The following is a 20,560-nucleotide window of genomic DNA, read 5'->3' on the forward strand; positions in this document are numbered from 1 at the left end:
AAGTTGTTCATTTGTCCTGTTTTCAACTATTTCTACCTTATCACATATTATTAATAGAATGCTAGCATTACCTTGCAGCTAGCACTTTACAGTTTTTAAAAACCTCTTTAGAAACTGTTAACAAAGCTAATATTCCAGTTTGGGTCTAAATTGTCAGTGCTCAGTACACACAGTGTGTCATGCTCGCACTTAAGGTAGGTGAATAAAATCGCATTGCTTTCTTGCCAAATTCGGTCCCATTTATAAGCTGCTAATCATGTTAGCATATTAGCATATTAGAGCTGGCAGTGGTCATGCTGACTAATCTCATCTTTAGCACTTTGCTGCTGTAGTTCACTGCTTAATAGTGTAATCCTAGCTGGACCTCTGCTTCTCTGTACCTGACCACACAGTGACTGTTTTCTGCCTTATCTCACTACCCATAAGGAAGTGAGCATGGGTAATCAGACACCTGTAGAGCAAGGCACTCCTCCCAGTAAGGGAGGGGCCTGAAGGAAGGCATTCCCAGACTGGGTAGAGCAGTGAAGTCTGACAGCGTTTTCTCACACGGCAGCACACACAAGGTTTTGTTTTGTTTGTGAACCAAGACAGATCGACGCAAAAGAAGAGAGTCTCAGCTTGGAAACATTGTTCAAGTCACAGGTTTGGGATTGTACACCAGCACAGCAGAGACTTGTGTCCTGCAGTTTTATGGGAAAATACCTCCCGACTCGCTGAACACTAGGAAATGCTATTGTGAAAGGCAGGTGAACGGTTTTCTCCTGCTGTCCCAGGGAGATTACAGCAGGACATGCTTCCAGCCACTGAACAGATTGACTTCACTTGCAGCGTCATGGGAATCTCGCTCGCAAGGGGGAGACTTGGCTGTACCTCTGAAAACAAAGGCAGTAGACGTCTTTATGTGAAAATAGTAAAGTCCACCACATGGAACCTGTGAGTGTGTCACTAAACAGGATTACAGGATAGTTTTTGTTATTGGCACCCTCCAGGAGAAGGTAAGAGGAGCTGTGGAGTTTTGTCCACACAAAGCCCTTTTGTTCCCAGCCAACGCCAGAGGTGGAATAGGAGCAGCTTGGCTAACTAGAGGTGGGGTGACAAACTTTTTGTGTGACATTTTAAACGGACAGTTTGCTGGAGCGTCTACTTGTGCTGGTTTGCATCTGCTCTTAGTTGGAGTAACAAAAATGGACAGTGCAAGTAGTGACTTATTTGAACAGGGCAAACAGCCCAGTCTCCGAGGTGTCTTGAGCAATTTCTTCACGCGGGATCGCTCTCCCTCTTCGGATGTAGAGTGTGCTGTGCTGGTCTCATTTAAAGAGCTTCCAGATGGGGAGACGTATGACGCTGAGGACAGTCAATCTGTTAACGCTGAGAACAAACTCCAAAGGAGGAAGGATTCGGCTCAGGGTGATGTGACTGCTACCGGTCGTACAGTGCAAAAGGTCGAATCATCAATCAGCGACTCTGGCGAGCAGGTTAAAGCAGCAGCTGAAGCCCCGCTTGACCCAGATCTGGTCCAGGTCACTAGGGTGGAAACGCATAGTGACAATGAAAATGAGGACGACGAAGCGGCTCATGAGGCCAAGAAGTCTACTCTATCGGAGGAGGACGGTAAAAAAGTAGACCAAGAGGACGGAGATGCCAATGAAGCAGCGCTACAAGTGCCCATGTTTAGAACACACAAACATACAGAGAGATCCCGCGTAGAGGCTATGTTATATTCCAGCAGGTTTGCTGGCAGAAGTATCTCTAAGACAGTTCAGCTTTCTTCACTTTCCAAACAGAGAACAGGCTACACTCCCAAGGAAAGTGCTCCCACAGTGTCTGAGAGTGCAGAACCATTGGTTGCTGGAGATGTGGGAACAGGTGAGAGTGAGGAGTATGATGGAATAGATTGCTCTGAACCAGTTCCCTCAATAATCTCTGGAAATCAGTCTTTGGAATCTGCAGACAGTGATGCTAATGTGGCTTCTCCTACAAAACAGACGGACGGTACACAAGAGGAAGAACCAGCTGAGCAAACGGTTGAACTTCGTTCCAGCCAGATATCCTCCTCTGTTCCCTCCAGCCCTGAGACTCATAAAGCCTCGGTCCCAACATCCTCTCCAGAGGAACAGTCAGACACTGGCTTTAAAAAACCCTTGTCGCCATCTTCTCCATCTAAAAAGACTAAAAGTGACAGCCAGGCAGTTTCTGGTCCAGATGCTAAGCTAACAAAAACTCCTAAGACAAGCACATCATCGGCTTCGTCCACCTCATCTCCATCCAGAGGTGCAGAAATCTCTTCACCACTGTCCTTTCAAATGCCTGCTCTATTCAGTGGTTTGCGGGTGCTGAAGAAAGGAGGGGCAGGGGAAGATAGGGAGGTTGTGTCAGAGATCAAGCAGAGGGAGAAGGATTCTGAGCTGGCTCTGCTTAACCTCAAGAAGTCTGTGAACAAAGCCAAGCTCTTCCCTGAACAGAAGACAGGCTCTCCTATGAAAAAGTACACTGAACCTAAATCTATTACAGAAACTAAAAGCACCATAGTGGGACAACTCAGTCATCTGCTTAAGCTGGACAATGATGACCCAAAAAACTCAGTCAATGGGCAGGAGGGAGATTCTTTAGGAAGCAAAAAAGAGTCTGCAGAAGGAGAAGTTGTTTCAGGAGCGAAAACTCCAGAAACTCCAGCTTCCACTCTTGAGAGAAAGACGACCTCAGACGTGGCCTACGAAACCTTCAAAAACCTCCTCGGGCCCAGGACCACCAAAAAGGAGAAGACAGAAGCTGTAGATCTGGAGGCGGTGAAAAAGAAAATAAAAAACGATAAGGAAAACCTGAGGTCGATATTTGAGAGAACCACCAAATCTCCTGGCAAGGAGGTCAAAAGTCCCAAAGAAGCTATTGTATGTAGTTACACAATTATTATATTTTAAGTCACATGTACTGTTGAATTTAAGTCTTAAGACTTTATTTCATGTCTTTATAATAAATACATAGCTTAAAGATTTTTGTTTCTTTGTTTTCTTCTCATAGACAGAAGTCACGTCTCCTACAGACAGTGAGGACCGGACTCCAGGGCGTCTTCAGGCTGTGTGGCCACCACCCAAACCCAAGGATGAAGAAGAGAAGGTGGGGCTCAAGTACACCGAAGCAGGTAAGAACCACAAGCTTGTAGGCTTAGGCTACGTCCACACTAATGTGTTTTCATTTGAAAGCGCATCCGTTTTGGCCTCCCGTCCACACTGAGGCGGCGTTTTCGCTGATGGAAAACGCAGCGTTTTGAAAACGCTTTCGAAAACGCGTACATTTGAAAACGGTGCTTTCACGTTGCAGTGTGGACAGCAAAAACGGAGACTTCCTAAAACGACGACGCATTTCAGTCATAAGATGCAGTCATGTGACCAATTAAACCTAGATAGCGGAGGGCGTTATACAGCACTTGTTTTGTTTGCTCTCAATTTTGACAGTCTGCACGCGCTCCAGAGAGCTTTTCTTCAAATTCTTTAATTCTCGCTCGCTTTTGCACCTTTGTACTTCTGTGTTTCTCGCAGCAACAACTCCACCTCATTGTTAGTCCATTTAAAAAAACTCGCTGCTTTTCCTCAACATTTTGCTGCGATATTTCAAAGAGACAGAAAGTAAATAAGCGGCAGACAGAAATGAGGCAGGTTGAATCTTCTTGCGTTTCATGCATGCACAGGACTGGAACGTGAGAGTTTTTGGCCGTTACAATGTGGACGCGCAACTCTGTGAAAATGACTGAAAAGGATGGTGTGGACGCGGAGCGTTTTTGTCTGAAAACGCTGTTTTCAAATCTATGTAGTGTGGACGTCGCCTCAGGCGGTGCTCCCTGTATTTACACTTAAAACCAGGAATGCTGACTAAGAGTCACACCAGCTAAGCCTACACCAACAGGCCTCGCGCTGATTAGCCTTGTAAATGATGTCAATGTTCAACTTTAAAACCCAGAAACAAAGACAGCACCCCTATCATCTAACCCTCGAATGCTCACGCTTTACGTGTCTGAGATAAAAGCTTCAGTGTCGGTGTGTAAGACCTTTCATCTAAGAGCACTATGAGGCTGTGTCTGCACCTTAATGATGCCATTTTTTTGTTGTTATTGCACCACAGGGCACCATGTGTGGCTCAAAGTGGAGAAGGGGGAAAATGAGGATTGTCCTGGCAACTTGCCATGTTTAGCCTGATGTGTTCTTTAAAAGGTGCAATGACACACACAAGTTAAAGGTGATTAAATCACAGCAGCAGTGCAACAGATGTTGGGTGTTCTCTGTGGTGTAGCTTCATCCCAGAGAAAGACGAGCTAAAATGGATTATTCCAGTGCAGTGATCTGGGTCCCGTGTTCCAGCTTTGCTCTTGTCAAATACAGTAGTGTGTGTGGAATTTAAGAAGCAGAGCAAAGTCCAGGCTATAAGCCATATAGACTGTATAAACCGTGCATGCAATCATATCTTTAAAGTATTTGTTAATTTACAGATTACAGACTCTGGAAATGAAGTCTTTATGTCGCTGATGAGAGCCACAAATCAATCTTCTTCTTTTTTTTGGCATGTAGTGTTTAGGGTTAGCGTTTGTTGTTTGTTAGTCACTACAACTAACTTCACAAATTGGACAGAAATTAGTTTAAACTAAGACTTGACTCGTCAGCAGAAGCGTTCAACAGAACAGTTATAGCTGTAGTTAATAAACAAGTGTGTGTGCGCGTGACAGTGAGATCAAGTAGCGTTGAAAGTTAACATTAATATTGTATTTGGATTCTGTTATAATCTGAAAATAAACATGTGGCCATAAATATGTCAGTGAGAAGAGATCAGTTGAAAGAATTGATTTATTGACGGACATAGTTGGAGTGATATATTCTTTGGCGATTAGACTCTGGAGATCCCAGATCAGGGATGTCAGCCCACTTTAATCTTAAGTGGACCAGAGCAGTGAAACACCCTTTTTCTGTCACTGTACAGAAGTTCAGCTACACCTTTAATCCCACAGATGTGTTGATATAAAAAAAGAAGCACAGTTTCAACTATTTTCTTTTCTGTCTTTTTAATTATTTATATGTTAGTTAATTATGTTGGTGTGGTATAAATGGCCATGAGGGTAGAAAAAGCTGTAAAAATTCAGAAAATATGGGTAAAAGTGCAAAGTTTTGTACTCCTTTATGTTTTTCAAAGCAGTCCACAAGGCCGGATTAGACTGTTTGTCAGGACAAACTGGCCCTTAGGTTTTAAAGCCCTGCTAGGATGCAGGTGATGGCAGAGAAGAAGCAGGTGGAGACCCAGGATTCAAAACTGGGCAGCATTAGATGGGAAAATATAGATGGGAAGGAGGCGAATTGCACAAATGAATGTCTGAAAAGGCAGCGTCACAGATGAGTTCTTAGATTTCAGGCACGTGGAACAGAGACTGATTAGCTCATTGAAGGCAGGAAAATTGATCCAGCCAGAGAGATGACAGAACCCAGTGTAACAGTGTGGGAAAGTGGAAGTGATGTAAAGAATAAACTAGCGGCACAAGTGCCCCAGAATGCAGGCGGTTGGATGAGTGAATACCAGTCTGCCTTAATGAGCTTGCACATTATTATAACATTATGAATCTCAAGCAAGTTTTGTTTGTTTTTCATTCTGTCAGTGAAACCAGACCAGCATCTTTTATCTAAATGTTTTCTATTAGCCGGCAGCATGGTATGAAACTGGTTGGTTGAGTTGTTTAGTGAAAGCGATCCGCCCTTCTCTAGTATTTTTATCATGTTTAAAGGCTGCTGTACACGTTGTTGAGCTGGCTCTGTTTCACAGATGAAGTTGATGTTGAAATATTCATATGTTGAATCAATTCATAATTCAACACCCTTTTATAAAAATAATTGGAAAACAGTGAGCAGTGATTACTGAGTCTTGTAAAAGTAAAGTACTAAAGACATCACCAATTTGGTGATGTTGACACACAGCTTAATTTCTGGACATCTATGGATTGATTTCTTTGCCTGTGTGCATTGGACGGGTTGTTACCGACGTCTATGGAAAATTTCATGTCAAGAGCACTTTTAGTGGTCTAATTGGTGACGCGTTCATTACTTATTTTCCCCACAGTATATGTAGAATATGCTTCATTAATGTGCCTTTGTTCTGCATTCTTCCAGAGCACCAGGCTGCCCTCTTGCAGCTGAAGAGGGAGTGCAAGGAAGAGCTGGAAAAGATGCATGTAAGTTTTCTCATGACTGCAGTAAACCAGACACAGGGAAAAATGAGCAAAAAAGGTCAAGGGACAAAAAAGAACTAAACTAATACTGATGCAGGCAACAGAGACAGTGTGGTCTTACATCTGAGTCATGACAGGCGTGTTATAGCACACAGTTAGGGAATTAAACTTCAGTGTGGTTCGAGCTTTAGCTGTACATTTGTGCAAGATATATAAATGAATCACAAGTTCAGCTGTAGGAATTTGGGTTCTCATAGCAGATGACGGTTATGACCACAAGATGGCACTAAGTAAGCATGAAATACTCAGCTGGAGGAGCTTCAGTATGCAAACTAAAAGGCTGGAACCTTTGAGCTAACATCAAGCCTGTCAAACTTCGATGGACAAACGTATGTTCATATGATATATGAAATGTAATTGGAGTTTTACAATCCTGACATTATGCAGAGAACAGAGATCTCAGATGGTGGGAAAAATGAAGCAATTATAAATGAACAAACCAATTTAAAAGCGCTTGCTATAATATAAGTCTTGAGGCAAACTTGGGTTACTTAATGTGTGCTATTACAACTTCCAGCTGTTCAGTCCTTTCACACACACAAGCACACACAGATGGCTCCCATCAAATGTCCCTTAAAATTTTTAGTTTATCATTTTTCAAAAACGGTGATTTGGAAGAATTTGAAATATGTTTTATCTGCCTATTTAAACAAATTTGCTCTTAGAAAAATGAAAGAGACAGACTAAAGTTCTGGCTGTGTTATAGAATTTGTGCCACTGATGATAATTTGCTCTCTGGGCCACTCCCACGAAAAAGTCTGACCTCCTGAATTTCTGGTGAAAGACATTAATTTTGTTGTAATCTTTCAAATCCACTGCTGACACAGAGAAACATGTACCGTAGTCGAACCACAACAAAGGCTGGGCTAATTCTATTTCTAAACTGACATGAGTTAATAAGGAACATGTGTAAGATTTATTGCAAAACAGTTTATCTTTAAAATCAGTGCTTTGCTTTGTTTGGTTCTCCTTGTTTGAAATGTCAAATAAAAATTGGACTTTGGGGATTTTACTGTAAGAATTGGAAACTAACCTGAGGGAAACATTTAATTGGAACAAAGATGAAGCGATATAATACCCTCTTTAAATAAAGAAGCGTGTACTTGGAAGAATAAGTAGGCACTCTAGTCCAAATTCATCTCAGGGAAAACGCCGTCTACCGCCTGATACGGTTCTGTTGGATGGTGGGAAATGACTAAAGTTGCTGATACTCTGGATTTGTTCTCATGGCAATTTTCTTCTTACAGTCAGAGTTTGAGTTTAAGATGTTCCAGCTGCGTGGTGAGCACGCGGTCTCCATATCACACCTGGAGGGAGTCATTGCCAGTTTGGAAGGAGACAAGCCGTACAACGCAGGACGGGAACGCCGTGAGGTCCGCGATGTTGCTGTGTTCACCGGAGATGACCCCATAACCAAGACCTGCCGCACTGTGGGTATCCAGACGGACCGGGAGACGTTCATTAAGAGCCCCGAGGGCGATGGAGGCGGGCTCGCTCAAAGCCCCAGTCAGAACCTACCGAAAAAACTCAACTTGGACTCGATCGGACTGAATCTAAAGGCTGAAATGGACCAAGGGCCTTCTGCACCGCCGCCGCCACCACCTCCTCCTCCTCCTCCTCCTCCTCTACCAGGTTTCTCAGGGCCACCAGTACCCCCTCCTCCTCCTCCTTTGCCGGGCAACACTGGAGCCCCGCCGCCACCCCCTCCACCACCTCCTCCTCCCCCTGGGGGTGGCCCACCGCCCCCACCTCCTCCACCACCTCCCCCTCCCGGCTTACCTGGCAGTGGCCCACCTCCTCCTCCCCCTCCTCCAGGAATGGGCCCCCCGCCTCCTCCACCTATGGGGGGATTCGGTCTCGGCCAGAAAGCAGACATGGCCCCACGGAAACCTGCCGTCGAGCCTGCGTGTCCCATGAAGCCTCTGTACTGGACCCGGATCCAGATACAGGACAACAAGTACGTATAAGACAGGATCCACTCCACTGGGGCTCCACTGGACTTCAGTTTACAGCTTAGGTTTTTTTATAGATCTGCAAACTCTAACAAGTGAAAGTGAAGCAAAAAAAATGCCAAACTAGGTTTGATGTCATTGAAAATCTGTGGTGCACTTACAGGGTTTGTCCACCACACCACACTACAGAATTTACTGCCTCTTAAAATGTCCCACACTGTGTGTCATGGTCCCCAAAAAATCTATAACCATAGATTTAGCCATTATATTGTAAATTGTGGGGGGTGTTTTGTTTTTTTATGTTAAACTTTAAGCTAATACTTCAAAATCAAACTTCAGTATGATGATTTTAAAGATGCTTTTGCTGTTTCCTTTGTTACTGATGTAAACATGCTACTGTTAAGGACTGCATGGGTTAGATACACAAATATCCTGCAGTCAAAGGAGTAGCCCTGTCATCCCAGTGCAAATGAAGCTGTAGGCATTATTGGCTCTGGGCTAATGGGCTCTCAGTCTAAGGCTTGAATGCTCCTATTCAAAGAGATTTCAGCGATATGGTTGCTGCACCGCACTCCCTCATCTAAAGGCCCTATTGAGATGCTCTGTAATAGTAAGTGGATTATCCAGACCATTTACTGTGGCTGTGGTTGTTGCCTTTGAGTGCCAGCCTTTCAGCTTTATGGCCTTGTATTTCCATGGCTGGATTAGTGGGGAGAAGCTGAGCTGCGGTTCGTGTTCTCTCGCCGGTTGTGGCCAGCGCTCGAGGACTAAGTGTCTGCACTGCAGTAGTTTCGTGTCAGCTATAAATTTAACTGTTAAGGGGCATTAAATGGGTCAGATGTTTAACTGTAGCTGGATCAGCTGTGTGATCTGTGTTAATGGTGTGAAGGTCTGAGTTATGAGGTTTGGGGGGGCTGTAGGGGGGGATGCAGTGTGAGGTTTGAAATGGTGCCCAGTGTCTGAATGTAACCTGAGATGTGGAGTACAGTGGGCAGCGTGTACGACGGGGGGGATTTAAAGAATTCACTTATAGCCGTAGTCCAATTAGAAAGTTGTCTTGTGGGTTTTTTTCTTTTTGCTAGGAGGGGGAGTCGGGTCTGAGTTTCTTTAGTAAGCTACGTTCCTGCATCAGAGCCATCAGATGTTTGTTGGACTCGAGGTGGGAGAGAACAAAATCCAAGGATTTGTTAGTTTGTTTTTAAGGCGGTATCATTATAAAGCCTCTTGGCTGCCCTAGATAAATATGCTCACCTCTGCAAATGCATGCTTTGGAGACGCAGCTGAACTTGCCTGACCCTAATCTAGTCACTGTTGAAAGGCAGTTGATTGCTCTGGTATTTAAGCCACGATAAGCCTCCAAGCACTTGCACCCAGTGCGGTTACATCCAGGCTCTCTCAGGTGGCCTGCCGGCTGTAATATCGTTCAATGGTGACCTGCAAGAAGAACTGTGACGTGTGAGGAGATAATAGAATACATTTCGGGTGGGAGGAGCCTGCTGATTGTGGCGTTAATGTCATTTTGACGACCAGACGTGATGGGGGTGGGGGGGAAGCAGAGTGAGGCAGGTTGAGTTGAATTAAACAGTAGATGTGTTTTTAACAGCAAACTGCTGAACGCCCTCTTGACTCTTAGACACCTCTCGTTCTCACTGCACCTCCGTTTGTTTCTTTTTCCACGTTACTCGGCAACTTCTGCAACACAGCATTTTGTCCTTTGCCTGGAAATGGTGGTTTATTACAGAGACAGGCTTGTCTTTAAACTTTTATTTCTATCACCCGGGTTATAAACGGCGCTCTTAAAAGTCAAGATTGCGACCGTGGCTGCCAGGTTTTTGTCCAAACAGCAAAATGGACAACATCAAATGAGCTTCCAAACATGGAGAACACTCAATTTTGTTTGATTCAAGTAGCCTCCATGTTGCTAGCCGTTCTATGAGAAGCCTTGACTGTGATCGAATGTTTTACACGCTATAACCTCAGTTTTTCATGGTCTGTTTATATTTTAAAAATTTATGATCCGTTTTTTGTTTTGTTTTTTTTGTAGCAACAACACTTTATGGTGTTCTCTGGAGGAGCCAAACATCGTCAACGCCAAAGAGTTTGAGGACCTTTTTTCCAAGGCCACGCTGCAACCGAAGAAGAAGCCGCTGTCGGACACGTATGAGAAGAAAGCCAAAACTAAGAAGGTAGCATCATTGGGCTCCACTCGCTCCCCGGCTTGGGTTGTATTGACTTTGGGCGCTGTGTTGAAAGCTTAATTCATCACTGTATTCTTTTGCATGTGGTTATCTTGCACGTTTTGCCAGCTGAGGGCAGGCTTTTTCTTTCATTTCTTTCATCTAGCTTTGTTTAATAGAGGCTTTCTGTCTGCCGTCATCTTCACTCGTAAATCCGTAAATCGTAAAGAAATAACAAAAGGTGAAACAAAAGGAGGGAAAAAAAATTGATTGCGAGCCTCATCAAGCCCTCCTCCAGATTGTCTGTAGTTGCCAGGTCCTACACTGGCTATCAAGTTCACTCCCTTATGTGTGTGTTGGTGTGTGCTTTTCTCCCCCCCCTATGATCGAGTTCTGCAGTGTGGTGTAACCAGGGCTTCAGGATTATGCTTTTTCCCTTTTGTGCAAGGTAAATTTTTCAAATCAAGAACAAAAAATCAACACAGATGTGCTTTCTGCCCAATTGATCCACTATTCCCTCTACCCCACCAAAGACTCCTCGATGCCGTCGTGTTAAATCCTGCAACTCTGCACCTCTCTCTCTCTCGCAGCCAGCGCTGCGTCAGCGTCCCGGCTGCCTCGCGGTCCCTGCCAAGGCGTCCGAGCAGTTAAAAATCAGCCGCTGCCCCAGACTTTAACCTCTAAATCCATACGCGTCCCCTTTTCTGATCAATTTGTTAAGGCTCCACTCGGCTCCAGAGGGCCAGAACGTGTATATGTGTGTGTCCATCCCAAGATCTCCCGATTCAGTCGGGTCACTCAGACTGTCCAACATTTGATCCAACACAGACAGCCACATCCAGACACAGATCTCGCCAACTGTGTCCTGTCTGGGCTTACATCATTCTAAAGGAGGTTTGGCCCCCATTAATAACAACATGTTGAAGCAAATTCATAACAATCAAAAAAATCCCATGTCCAACATAACACTTGTCCCCTCCCCCCGGTATTTGAAAGAAGGACGTTTGTGCTACACCGGCTGGGTTTGTTATCTGTGTTTAGACTTTTTGTTCTCAGTACTGTGGTTTTATTTAATTTAATTTTATTTCTGGGGTTAAAGGGGGAATTGTTTCCGGCTGCCTTGACGTTCAGCTCACTGGAAAGGTCATCGGAATAATAGAAACTTGTTTACTTAATAATTTTCTATCCCTGAAAGTTTATACTCTGAGTGACTGGAGGGGAAATAATTTGCGAGGGAGATCATCTAAATAATAACCAGCAGATGATGGTTTCCAAGAAGTTCAGCTGGTTAAAGTACAGGAAAGAAAGGAAAGCGGGCCACATCTTTTTGGGAAGCTGGGGAGTAAGGGGAAACAGTATAACAGAAGATTAGCTGCTTCTGAGCGGAAGGAGGAAAGAAAATGGATAAGGATATCTTAGATGGTGCAAAAGAGAACGCTATAGGCCCCCCAGCAACTGCAGAGTATAAAAGTACACGTTGTTTACTTGTTGTCTGACAGAGTCCTGCAGTACTGAAACAGAGGCAGGCTCACGACCTCCAGGATATTTGGATGACATTGTATTTTCATTGGCATTTTTTAAATATTCCCTAAAATACAAGCGAAAAGTGTCTGAAGATTCAATTTAAAGTTCTTTCTTTGCCAAATTGTCTGTTATGTGCAGACACTGTTTTTTTTTTTTATGCTTGAAGGATTCATAAGTCAGTGTTGAGTGGCTTCACAGCCACAGCTAAGAAACGTTTTGAAAGGCCGCGAAGAAGCCAGGACGAAATATTCTGCAGGGCTTCTTTCAAAAATACAACAGTGTTTGGCTCCTTAGACGTAAAATATAAAGAGTTTTTCACTGTACTGTATTTCCCATAACTGACCTGTTCTTTCTTCATCTACTTGTTTCAAATTGTAATAGTTGTTTCTTAATAAAATAAGTAAAATAAACAGACTTCTGTAGAAGAGATCAAGAAACTTCATGCGCAGTGGGACATGCTTCCCTTTTTTGATTGTCTGTCTTCCTGTAAGCTTCTGGCAGCGCTGCACCTTCACCTCCCTCTAAGTTGTAGGAGGTTTGTTAATAAATCTGTCTTGTTCTGTAGTTTTCGCAAAAATCATTCTCCCCATGTGGTTCTTTAAACGCACTCGGAAGCTTTATAAATGTCTGCCCAGAACAGAGATTTAAGCACGACTGTTGAAAAGACTCTTTTATTCTGGAGGTTCTGATTGGACAGGGATGTAGGTGATAGCTTCTCAGTTTGGCGTGACGTCTTCCTCTGCGCAATACCGGCTGACACACATGTGGGCTACCTGCCTCCCATCTGTCAGCACACTCATTTTCAGTCAACGTTGCCAGCGAATCTGGTTACGTATCTGTATTAAGGAGTCTTTGTTTGTCTCCATTTGTGTGTTTCTGCGTATGTTTTTATTTGCGCGTCTGCGTGTGCCCGCTTGCTTGAACACACCTGTGTGGTGACGGCACGTCCCCCGCAAGTCATTATGCACTTGCTCAGAAAGTGTTGCCAGAACATGCTAACACCACAGCCCCGGGGGCTGTGGACGGCGAGAGGAGATGAGTGGGTGGGAAAGGAATGTGTGTGTACATTATGCATATGAGCCACTTCCCCGTTTTCCAGCAACTGCACACGCCAAGAGTTGAAACTCGGGGGATGCAGGCGATGCCTACATGAGTGAGTTAATCTTTATCATGTGTGCCATAGAAAAATCAAAGCTCTTGTTTACTCTGGAGCTCGTCTCTCTGCGCCGATTAGCATATCAAAGCTGAGGGGAGCTCTCTCACCGGGGAAGACGGGACCGGGGGTATAATTGCACGCATGTGGCTTCACCCCGATGGCTGGTGGAGGCGATAAAGTATGGGCACCTATGTGAGCGGGGGAGCAGGCGATGGGCACGTCGGTGCATTTTTGAGGATCGAGGAGGGGAGGGAGGGATGATGATGATGATGATGAGGGAATATTCCGGTTAAATATGCCGGCGTGTGCGTGTACAAATATGCACATTAGTAAACACAAAAACTGAGGTCTCTTTTATGCACATAAATCAGAGCTCTATCAAGTTTATACATGGCAAGTTAACAAACAGCAGCTTTACGGGTTTATGGGAATAACTCATGAGCAATCGTACTACGTTTATTAAAGACATATTTGAAGTGGTGGCTATGACGTGGGAGAGTGGGCGTAAGATTAACACTTCTAGGCGAGACTGGGGTTGCTGAGTGTATCGCAACTGGTTATTGATGGGAAGTCTCGAACCAGTTGTTATTGTAACATTTGCCTGGGTGATTTCAGACAGATAGTCAGAGAGACATCACTGCGGAGCAGGCCGCTCGCTCAGGCGTGGCTGTGTAAACTATCCGTTCGGCTCGGATTCTGCATCACCCAGGCCGCATCGCCTAACACCGGCCACCTGCTTCAGCTCAAGGCTCTGACATCTCAGTGTCTCCTTCCATGATTTTGTTTATTTTCTTAGACTGCTCGCTTTCCCCCCCCCCCTTTCTTCCTCTTTCTCTTGACTCGTCTCCGTTACTCGAGCGTCCTCAGCCGTGTCGGGTCAGTTCTCTTGTTCTCCACCGGAGGGAGCCATTAGCTATTGGTGTCTACCTGTCTCAGCATCAGCATCTCCCGGCTCTCTCCACCTACCCCGAGCTGTTTGCGTGTCTCGAGGCAAGCATCCAACATCACTTGTCTTTTCTCATTAACTTAACTGTTTAGGCTAATTGGCGACTTCTGCAAAGGTTCCTCGCCGCTTTTAGTGCGGCCCATCCAGAGTGGTTAATTAGAGGTGTTGGGAAAGCCTGGTACTCAGCCGTCTCATAGTCCCCAGTGTAGGAGATCCCTAGTGATCCAGGTAATAGAGCTGGAAGCAGCATGGCACCCACTAACGCCCTGTAATGCAATACCAACTTCTAAGGCTTCTGCTCTCCAGCTCCCACTGGACAGCCCAGTAGCCGACAACACCATAATACCTAATGAAGAAGCCTGACACATTAACTTTTAGAGCGGGGCTTTACCTTGCCAAAACGTTCTCTGGTTTTACGGCTAATTCAGTCATAAGTAATTGTGACCATGTGTAGGCACAAATAAAAATCCTGTGAATTTATAGTTACTGCTTCTCTTTGCCGTGCTCTTCAAGACTGTCCTTTTATGGTGCCACTTTTTGCCTTTGTACTTTCACTGCGACTTGATATTTTTTGATTATATCTCGCACGTGTTTTCTGGTAAACTTTGGAGGAGGTGCTTTTCCTAACGTTCACTTTCTCATTAATGTAACTTGATAAAGAGGGTCCCGGCTATGTGTGTGCGCGCGCCACATTTCCCGGTAGTTTGCGTCACGATGATGGGTTATCACAATTAGTGCTGATTAGTTCGGTCATTTGGGTCAATCCCGGGTGATTCGCCGACTGCTGGGACTAACTGGGGCTTTGGGCGCTCTGTCTCGCTGGTCGTCCGTCACCTGCCACGGAGGGGAACTGGTGAATTTAACCCACCCTCTCGCTGCTCGAATGAACTTTTTATTCACCGTCTGTTCCTCAGGTTATTTGATGTCACATTTTGAATAATGAGGGATGATTTGCGTAAAGAGTAAATGTCATGTTAAGCTAAAAAACTGCATTTTTCTATAACCCATATTTCATATTTGAATCCCCCCACCCCACCCCCAACTCTCTCGATACTTTATAATGTAAATTATTTTGTGGTTTGTTTGGTTTTTTTCTTTCTCTCCAGATTATCAAGCTGCTGGACGGGAAGCGTTCCCAGGCAGTTGGCATCCTGATATCAAGCCTGCATCTGGAGATGAAGGACATTCAGCAAGGTGAAAAAATCTTTTCCAGCGTCATCTAGAAGCTTGCAAACACTACATTATTTTCCTGCCTTTCACAGAACAAACTCGTATTCCGATTCAGCTGCGATAAACTAAATTTACTCTCCTCTTCACCATTAAAGTGAGCAGGACTCCTGAGGAGATGCAGATGGAGTTATTTTTAGAGATGAGATAGTGAACTCTGCAGCAGAGGAGAATTTCCAGTGTCTTGACAGCTACTAATTTGTAACTCCAGACACTTTTTTTCTGGATTAATTTGTTTCAAGTGGAAAGTGGATGATTTTTCCAGTTACCACTGTGGGAAAGAAAAATCCTCAATTTGTCAAAATGTGAGACGGCCACGTCGCGATGAAAGCAGCCTTTCGCTTTTTCTGACAGGCCTCCTGTGCTGGTTAAAGTCAAATTGCCATCTCCTTCATTTTAAGAGCTGAATAGATTGATTGCATTCTTGACGGTTCTGTGGAAAATGCACGCATACATGTGCATGTCTAAAGTCCCTGCATGGGTGAGTAAACGCATAGTATGTGTGTTGGGGACATCATAGGTGGGCCAGGAATTAGTCCGGCCCTGGGACTGTGGCGGAGAATGGCTGCCGCCTGCTTGTCTGAGCATGCGGCCAGCAGATCTGTTTATTGTAGCCAGTGACGGTTTCCACAAGCCTAATGGGACTGACACCCCACTAATGATCTAAGCATGTACAAAACCACGTTCCACAGTTAGCAGACACTGCGCTACCACATAAAACCAACTCAAAACACAAGCCAGAAAAGCGGATACACCAGGACAACCATCCTGTTTCGATTTCTTTTTTTCTCCCCCCTTTCAGTTCAGTTTCTCTTCTGTTCCAGTGTCAGTTTGGTAAAAAAAAAAGGCCGGCTCACACCCAGCGTGAGGCTGCTTCCTTGTGCTTTAATGGGAGGTGTATGCGAAATGGACAATTTGAATTTGACAATGAAGGACAGCACCTTAATAAGCACTTCTGAGGGCGCTAGTCCCTTGCTTCGCCTGCTTGCCTCCCCTTTGTTGCCAAATTAAAAGGACATGGTACATGTAATGTAATTACAGCTACTAGGGAGGGAGAGAGTGGGAAGCAGGGAACTAGAGAAGGCAGTACTCGGGTTAAGAGCAAGGGGGGGTCAAATGCACCCGTGGAAGTGACTGGGCGACCTCAAGGGCCACCATGGTTCAAGGGCAAAGGGAGGCTCTCCCCCCCCACACACACCACACACACACACCACACACACACACACCACACACACACACACCACACACACACACACCACACACACACCACACACACACACACACCACACACACACCACACACACACACACACACACGAGTGAAAAGTGGAAGGAGAGGGTGTGAAGCCGTTGGCAGGCACGCTTTGATCTGTGGGTGTGGAGAGATATCCGGCTCCCCTCGGATCAGAGTGCTCCTGTGCACACTGAAGCAGGCCCCCTTTGGTGGGTGATTGACGGCTGCGTGGCTGAGGGACTGAATAATCCACTCTAATAAGATGTAGGAAATGGACCTCCAGCGTTTTCTCTGATCCAGACGTCGGGACCACATTGACAGCTTCTCTGCAACAGAACAGCTGGGAACCAGAACGCAAATTGTTACCTTGTTAGGTGGAAGTAGTCGCTGGCCAAAATTGTTAACATTACCTGTGCAAGTTTAATACACGAGACATTCAACTGATAAAAAAAGAAAGAAATCTGTTCTAAAGACATTTTTGCAGACCTTTTTTTGTTTGGTTTTTAATGTGTTTTGATAATCAGAAGTGCCTTTTTAGTTCCATTGGTTTCAGTATAATTAAGACAAGGACAAAGCACCAGATTCTCCTGCACTGAGCAGCTCACACCAAAACAATCAGGATGAATAAGCAGCCGTGTAGTCCAGCAGAAACACATGTAAACTAGATTTTATGATGTTCAGCTTTCTTCTTTTGGGTCAAATAAGTGTCATAAGTTTTGTAAATTTCAGCAGGTTTAGCTGATGTGGTATGTTGTGTAGTTTATGATGGCAAATGTTTGCAAACTTTAGCTTAAATTTGCAGCATAAATTGCTGATATTAGTTTTCGACTGATTGACGCGTCTCCTCTGTGGCCACGGCAACTGAGTAGCGCATTTCAGAGGAGCAGGTCGTGCACAGACCTTCTCGGCTGACAGCGACCAGACAACCATGAGCTGATCCAAAAGCAGTGTTGACCGTACCCACTTCTACGTGCATCACTAAGCTATAAACCTACGACACGGTCTCTTTCTGTGATCGTTTCATTTTGCCTTCTGTTTACACACTCGAACGTACAAAAACCTTTTAAACGATTGCCTGTTGCATTCACTTCCTATCTGCTCCGGTATCCTTTGTTTTTCCTTAGTGCACCATCTACTGCCCACCTCAAACTCATTAGTTGGCTGTTGGTGGTTCTAGCTGTGAGCTCTGAGGTTAAGCAGTTTCAGGCTTTCCTTTCTTTGCCGTGCTGACGGGCTTCGTCCCCCAGTTCGCTTGTCCACGACAAGAGGGGGGAAAGGAGCTTCGGCGTACACTCAGCATCTGCGGTCTCAGACTCAAGTGTGCTCAGCCTGGCCACACTCCCAGCTTTACTACCTCAAGCTAATATTGTAAATTAGGTGTATAATTCAGTTAAATGGCAACTGAGTTATGCACTTCACTTGTTTTGTTTGTTTTTTTAATGTCATTCTTTGTTTTACTGGTTTGGGAAATCTTTTTCTGTCAAATATGAATATAGGCTCTATAAAGCTGCCACAAATGTAATGTTCCATTATTCAGCCTGTAAGTAAATTAAAGGGCTGTTGTGGGTCTGTTCTTTATAACACCGACTGCTTCTGTTATCTTTTCCAGCTGTTCTTAATGTGGACAATTCTGTGGTGGATTTGGAGACAATTGAGGCTTTATATGAAAACGTAAGTAGCGTGTGTGTGACATTTAAATGTCTAAACAAAAGTTTCTAAAGTTTTCACAAGTTTAAAATAAAACTAGATAACATCTACATCAGGGGAAATTATCATTCGACTCCCTGCTGAATTTGTACGTTTTCTCTAATTTTTTTTTTCTGTTAGCTTCATTTTAATGGCGAGATACAGAATATCAATATTTCCCCCACTATATATGGTGTTACCGAAGCAAATAAGGTTTCTATACAGATGCATCTTAAAATCTTCTCTAACAAAAAGTTGAATCACGTATATTTCATCACAGTATTGAGCCACATCTTTGTAATGACCTTTGCATTGTCTCTCCATAGAGGGCCACCAGTGACGAGATGGAAAAGATAACGAGACATTATGAGACATCCAAAGAAGACGAAGTGAAACTGCTGGACAAACCTGAACAGTAAGATTTTGTTTTGAATCAGGTCTCACCAATTTGATTATGTGTGAAAGGATACAGAGATATAGAGCTATGGATATCTATCTCAGGGCTTCGTCATTAGTTTCTGCACAAAGTGTGCATTTTTACATAGCCTTTGCGTACGTGCAAAAATGTGCATTAATGGACACTGCTTCAGTAGTTTTTGTCAGGGTTAAGCAGTCCAGCCAGTTAACGAGGCCTGGATCCAGCGGTGCCATTCAGCCTGGCCTTCCTATTTCCATGTTTGACCAGAGCTGTCACTATAGCCTCCTGAGTCATCCCTACTCAGTGTCTACCTCCATCAGCAGGGTCTAATCACACAGGATGTTACCACTCCGCTCCGCTCCCCTCCGACACGGCACTGTTTACATAAGTCGTCCCGCATCAGGCCAGAGCTACCTTTGATCAGTCTCCGTGCGCCGCTCGCCGCTTTCCTCCACCCGACCCCGCGGACCTTTCAAACCCAGCCGAGCAGCGCGGCTCATGACTAGCAGCTGCCTGCCTGCGAACAGCAACGTTGACTCAGTCAGCCTGCGTGGGGAAGCTGGGCCTGCCAAGGACCCAAAATAGTTCTTCCTGTTAGACGTTTTGTTTAATTCTGTCATAACACATCACATCCCATACTCTTCCACCTCCTTCTCATCCTCTCTCTGCCCCTCCTCCCCTTTTGTTTTTCAGGTTTCTCTATGAACTCTCTCAAATTCCGGACTTTGCGAGCCGAGCCCGATGCATCATCTTCCAGTCGGTATTCCTCGACACCGTCTCTTCTATACGTCGCAAGGTGGAGATCATCTCCAACGTCAGCAAAGTAAGAACGTCACGACAACAAACTGCTTAAAAAGTGTCCGCCTACAAGAACTAACCCCAAACAAACTGTGTGTTTGTCAATGTCAGGAGTTGCTTGATTGCAACAGTTTGCGGGATATAATAGGTCTCGTTCTGGCCTTTGGGAACTATATGAATGGAGGGAACAGGACGAGAGGGCAGGCTGATGGCTTTGGGCTGGAGATCCTCCCCAAGCTAAAGGACGTCAAGAGCCGGGTAAAACCGTTAAAGGCTCTAAAGTCTTATAAAAGTAGAGTAATATCCTAGTGAGCTGATTCATGCCCTTTACCTTAATTGTCTGTTTTGCTGTTTTCTTTCTTCAGGACAATCGCATGAACTTGGTGGATTACGTGGTTTTATACTACTTGCGTAATTTTGATGAGGTAAATTAATCATTTTAAAAAAAATAAAGTTTAACAGCTTTTAAATGTCTCCTAAGTAACACGTTGCTTCATTATTGCAGCATGCTGGTACGGAAAAGAGTGTGTTCCCTCTGCCAGAGCCACAGAACGTCTTCCAGGCTTCTCAGGTTAAGTTTGATGACCTCGCCAAAGACCTCCGAAAACTCAAGAAAGATCTGACCGGTACGACGTGCCCCACTCGTATAAGCGGGTTCATTTCTACCACATTGAATTTATTGCTTAGGTTATCTTTGTTCCCCAGTAAATCAGTCAGCGTAATTGTATACATTACCATCTTTCACCAGAGCAGTTTAAATGTAAATGCACATCCCGTGGACTCTCCCCTCCCTCTGCAGGGAGGTTTCTGGGTTTATTCAGGACCTCGAATGGCCCGAGGGAGCCTTTCCCAATTCCCAGATATTGTATCTTAACAACCGTGTCATCATAACACGACAGGCTTTCCTGTTACAGGACTAGTGGCAAGACATTTGGCATCTTTATATCTTTGTCTGTGCAGCATTTAAAGCTAGAGTAAAACCCAAAAAACAAATTCCAGGTCACTGAGGATACATCAGAGGGACAATAGGGGGATTAAAAATTAAATACACTTTTGATGTTCTGTGCTGGTAGTGTCCTGGGCGCCGAGCCACTCAGTAACCCAGCCAAGCAGCCAGTTAGTCTTGGCCAGGGCCACACGGAGGTTAAAGGCGATGCCCCCCGGTGCCCCTTGTGTCTGTCGTT

General features: G+C 44.7%; 1 protein-coding gene across 2 annotated transcripts in view; it reads left to right on the plus strand.

Annotated features, from left to right (window-relative positions):
• Window positions 1–20,560, plus strand: part of LOC146686681 (formin) — a 47,940-nt gene that overhangs the window by 10,203 nt on the left and 17,177 nt on the right. The window contains exons 1-12 of one of the 2 annotated variants that reach the window (XM_085440555.1): window positions 488–2,888; window positions 3,019–3,139; window positions 6,141–6,202; window positions 7,507–8,216; window positions 10,256–10,397; window positions 15,121–15,208; window positions 18,084–18,145; window positions 18,487–18,575; window positions 19,272–19,401; window positions 19,488–19,634; window positions 19,742–19,801; window positions 19,882–20,002. In XM_085440555.1, coding sequence (XP_085296681.1) covers window positions 1,185–2,888; window positions 3,019–3,139; window positions 6,141–6,202; window positions 7,507–8,216; window positions 10,256–10,397; window positions 15,121–15,208; window positions 18,084–18,145; window positions 18,487–18,575; window positions 19,272–19,401; window positions 19,488–19,634; window positions 19,742–19,801; window positions 19,882–20,002 — 3,436 coding nt within the window. In that variant the 5' untranslated portion in view covers window positions 488–1,184. Of the gene's footprint in view, window positions 1–487; window positions 2,889–3,018; window positions 3,140–6,140; window positions 6,203–7,506; window positions 8,217–10,255; window positions 10,398–15,120; window positions 15,209–18,083; window positions 18,146–18,486; window positions 18,576–19,271; window positions 19,402–19,487; window positions 19,635–19,741; window positions 19,802–19,881; window positions 20,003–20,560 lie in introns of those variants that run through there. The other variant, XM_085440554.1, reaches the window with a different exon arrangement.

The sequence above is a fragment of the Copadichromis virginalis genome, linkage group LG19 (assembly GCF_057382275.1).
Source record: "Copadichromis virginalis isolate Kocher_CV1m ecotype Utaka linkage group LG19, C_Virginalis_male_GT1.1, whole genome shotgun sequence".
In the NCBI taxonomy this organism is placed as follows: Eukaryota; Metazoa; Chordata; class Actinopteri; order Cichliformes; family Cichlidae; genus Copadichromis; species Copadichromis virginalis.